General features: G+C 48.6%; 1 protein-coding gene across 1 annotated transcript; it reads left to right on the top strand.

The window, feature by feature from the left end:
• The first annotated feature begins 423 nt into the window (after window positions 1–423).
• On the top strand, window positions 424–3,735 carry GUCA2B (guanylate cyclase activator 2B). Its single transcript, XM_001366965.4, has 3 exons — window positions 424–587; window positions 1,979–2,168; window positions 2,990–3,735. The coding sequence occupies exons 1-3, from the start codon at window positions 507–509 to the stop codon at window positions 3,046–3,048; spliced, it is 330 nt and encodes a 109-aa protein (XP_001367002.1). The 5' UTR covers window positions 424–506; the 3' UTR covers window positions 3,049–3,735.
• The last annotated feature ends 510 nt before the right edge of the window (window positions 3,736–4,245 follow it).

Genomic DNA, 4,245 nt, shown 5'->3' on the forward strand with positions numbered 1-4,245 from the left:
TTTTCATTTGAAAATGAGATTGATATATAAAAAAAGAATGAATTTAGCAAAAAGTCTGAAAGTGACCCTGTGCTTGATTTTTGGTTTCTACAATACTATTGCTTTGGCATCCCAATAGGTGAGAAATGCCTAGAGGAAGCACCTATGGATCTAATGGGGACAAGACACGTTAGGGATTGGGGAGGTGGACAGTTATTATACCGGAAGTCACTGAAACCAGCTCTAACTAACTACTTCATAATTCAGCTGAGGACCATCCCTGCCTCAGTGTCTCTGGCCAGAGACATCTCCTCTTGGGAACCCAGGTCTATGCCTGGCCCAGAGCCAGTTTGGAAGGACCCCACCCCTAGCCCTCAGCACTGCCCCCAGAGGGACACTTCCCTCCCCTTCTCTGACACGTGAGTGGATGAGTGACCAGGAAGTCCTTCCCGAGGCTTATATAAGGCACAGGGGAGAAGTCAGGGTGGAAGCCCAGGAGGCAAGAGGGAACAAGACTGGAAGATACCATGAAGGTTCTGGCGCTCTCTGTGGCTGTCGCCGCCATGCTCTTGATACTGGCACAAAACACCCAGGCAGTAGACATCGAGGTGAGACCTCATGGGATTTGGCTCCAGCCCTGCCCCCATCCTTAGGGGAGCGGGGGAGAGAATCCTTCTGCCCTGGACCAGAGGACTGTGGAGGGGAGGAGAGAGAAAAGGAAGGAGGCTTCTTTGGAAAGGAAGGATCCTGGGCAGCAGCAGAGAGGCTAGAAAGGGGTAAGAGGAGAACTATGGAGAGCCAAGAGAAAGCCAGACTCACCTCGTACCCATGCCCTGGGGAAGGCCAGAGCCGGCCCGTCCTCCAGCGCAGCCTGGCTCCACTCGAGAGCTGGAGGCATTCAGCTCTCTTGACTTTCTGCTCTAAGCCCATTCTGAGGACAGGTCTGGACTCTTGGCTCCTTCCCTTCCCTGATAAACAAGGAGGGGAGTAGCCCTAGGGGAGGGGCCAGCACAGCCTGGACCTGGCCACGGTAAAAGTCCTTTTACCAAGGTCCGGTGAGGCCAAGGCCTTGCAGCTTAGAAGACTTGAGTCAATAGACTGCCCCACCCCCATCTCCTCCCCCAACTTCCCTTTTTGGTTCTTCTTAGAGGCAGTTAGGTGGCATGGTGATGGCTGCTTTGGAGTCAAGAAGTCCTGACTTCAAATCCTGCCTCAGCTACTTACTTGCTCTGTGACCCTGAGCAAGTCACTATGTCTAGGGCAAAGTTTCCTCGTCTATTAAGTGGGAGCAATAATCATCCCTATCTCCCAGGGTTGTTGTGAGATAATATATTGGCAAACCTTGAAGATATTATTATTTTAAAGGTCAAGGGCTGCCCTCTCCCTCAGAGGGACGGGTTTGGAGGGAATGGGAGCCAGCGGAGAGGAGCAGTTTCTCAAGAAGATCCCTCCCTCCCTAGATCCTAAATGGGGAGGGGAGGGCTATATCCCAAGTTCAAGAGTAGGACTCTCCTATTGCCAATAGGGAAAGTGTCTAGGGAAAGGAGTCCTAGGATCTTAGATTTAGGACTGGAAGGGACCTAAGAGGCTACTGTATACCCCCTTAATTTTTCATAAGAAGAAACTGAGGCAATGTTAAGTGACTTTTCCAGGGTTACACAGCTAGTAAGTGGGATTAGAACCCAGTTCTTTATGAATCACAGTGCCATCTACCATATCACCTGGTCTTCCTAGGGAAGGAAGACAGTCTCTCCTCATCCCTGAATCAGCTGGCCTGATCTTGTCGGGTCTCCACTTTGAGTTAGCCCAGGGTTCTAGGTGTCTTGGGTTCTTCCTTCTACAACCATGCTGAGAATGGGTCCCTTGGCTAGGAACATCTACAATGACCCCACTTTCCAAATCACCCATTCCCTGCTCCCCAATCCCATCCCCAGAGCTTCCATTTTGGGCAGAGAGTTGGAAACTGGAAAAGTCTGACCCTTTCCTTGCCTACCCTCAGTATGAGGGCTTCCAGGTGAAGCTGGAATCTGTGAAGAAGTTAGATAAACTCTTGGAGCAACCGAGGGGTTCCCGTCACCAAATAAGTGCCCAGAGAGAACCATCTATCCTATGTGGCAACCCAGCACTGCCCTCCGATCTCCAGCCCATCTGTGAGAATAGCCAAGCTGCCAACATCTTCAGAGCCCTGAGTATGTGTCCTCCACATCCCCCACACACCAAAGATCCTTCCCCTGGTGTGGCTGAGCCTCATAGATGAGCCCCTCTTAGCTCCTTTCTTCTTACTTCATTATTTACTCTGCTGCATAATGATAAGGTATCCTGGAGATAGAGAGGAGTTCAAGTCCTATCTCTTCCAACTGTGTGACCTTGAGCAAGTCATTTCACTTCTAGTGCCTCCCTCTAGTTTCCCCATCTGTATGATCTCCTACTGTCCTATGACTTCTGCTTACCCTACTGTTCAGTTCTCCTCAGCTTGCTAATTATATCTTCCCACACTTCCTCTTTAATTCCCTCCTTTTACTCTTCTTAATTTATTATTAATCCCTTCTCCTTTCCATCTTCTAATTTCTCATCTCACTTTGCCATAGCTCATGCCTCCACACCTCAATCCTCTTAATCTCCTCCCTCCATTTCCCAACTCCTTATCATCTTTAGCTTATCCTTCTTCCTGCCTTGAGGGAGCAGGATGTGGTGGATAGAATATTGGACATGGAATGGGCATGGAGTTCAAATCCCATACTTGCCACTTACTAGCAACATGGCTTTAAGCAAGCCCCTTATCTTATATGAGCCTCAGCTTCCTCATCTATAAAATAATAGCACCAGGACTCCTTCTAGCTCAATCTACTACCTTGACCCTCACTTCATCCCTCCTCATCACCCTTCTAGGCTTCATTTCAACCCATTCTTTTTGCTCCCTTTAGCAAAAGATTACCTCAGTCAGCTTTTCCTGCCCAGGTTCAGCCAGATCTCAGTTTCCTTGACCTTCAACTTTTTATTTCCTCCCCAGGAGAAATCGCCCAAGACGACTGTGAAATCTGCATAAACGTGGCCTGTACAGGCTGCTGAGAGCCCTCCCCACCACAAGAAATCGATGTTGGTTCAGGCTTATCCCCATCCTGACCTCACTCTGTGCCCTCACCCCCAAATGTGTATAAAGGTTTACATGTCTGGAGATGGAGACTCCCCACATGCTGAGCCCACCACTAGTTCCATTCCATGGGGCCCAGGGAAGGGCTATGGATTCCTGTCATCTCTAAGCCTCTCCCCAGAAGTGATACCTGAGGGCCCTAACAATAGCTCTCTGACCAGGGAGCAGGGCAAGATGAGGCAAGCTGTTCTGGGATGCTAATTGACACCCCAGCCCCAGAAATTACCAGGGGCCCTCATTCCACTCTGGAGGCCAGGTAGGGAAGCTCAAGTTCAGCTTCCTTGTGGGCCAACACAGTCTCCCCTTCTCCCCACATTCACAAACCACCATAGCCCAGAAGAAGGAATGTCCTTATGTTTGCTAGAAGGGCCTTCATCTCCATGTCCATCGTCATCATTACCACCATTGTCATCGTCATCATCTCTAGCAGCAGCATCCTTTGTGAGGGATCCTCATGTTGTGGGATGGACCATGAACAAAGGGATTTAATCATCACAATTCCTGCTCTTGATGAGTTCTCCCTGTCCAATCTGAGGCAGATTTCTTGCTGTACACCAATCTTCAGGAGCCCTGTTAGCCAGTGAATAAAGAATTGATAAATATACCAAGAAAAGATGAAGTCTTTTCTGTTGTTTGGGGCTAAGGGCACAGGGCTCTGTGAGTGCTGGTTTGATGAAGGAAGCACTAACTCCTCATCAATCGATTAAGATTAGAGGGATTAGACCAGAGAGAGTATTTCCTATTTTCTTCCAATTAGTCCAAGAATCTTTAATGGACTACCCATCCCACTTGAGGACTTTGCTAATAGTTTAAAAGTTTTCCCATTAGAGCAAGCCAAAATCTGCCTTTCTGAAACTCCTAGACATGGCTCCCAGGGGACTGGAAGAGCTAACCAATGACTGGAAGAGTAATTTATGGGCTGGAGTAGAGGATGTTTCATTCAGTCATATAGACTTCTATTCCTTCCTTTCTTCATTCTCTCAACAAGTAGCTATAAACCCAGAAGGCTGTGTGCTTTCCACCCAACCCTATATGTGGGAGTTGAGTTTGCAGAATAAGTGAAGTTGGTCCTCAACAGCCAGACCCATTTCACTTGCATTCTGCCATCCTTACCC

Source organism: Monodelphis domestica, chromosome 4 (assembly GCF_027887165.1).
Source record: "Monodelphis domestica isolate mMonDom1 chromosome 4, mMonDom1.pri, whole genome shotgun sequence".
NCBI classification, from domain to species: domain Eukaryota; kingdom Metazoa; phylum Chordata; class Mammalia; order Didelphimorphia; family Didelphidae; genus Monodelphis; species Monodelphis domestica.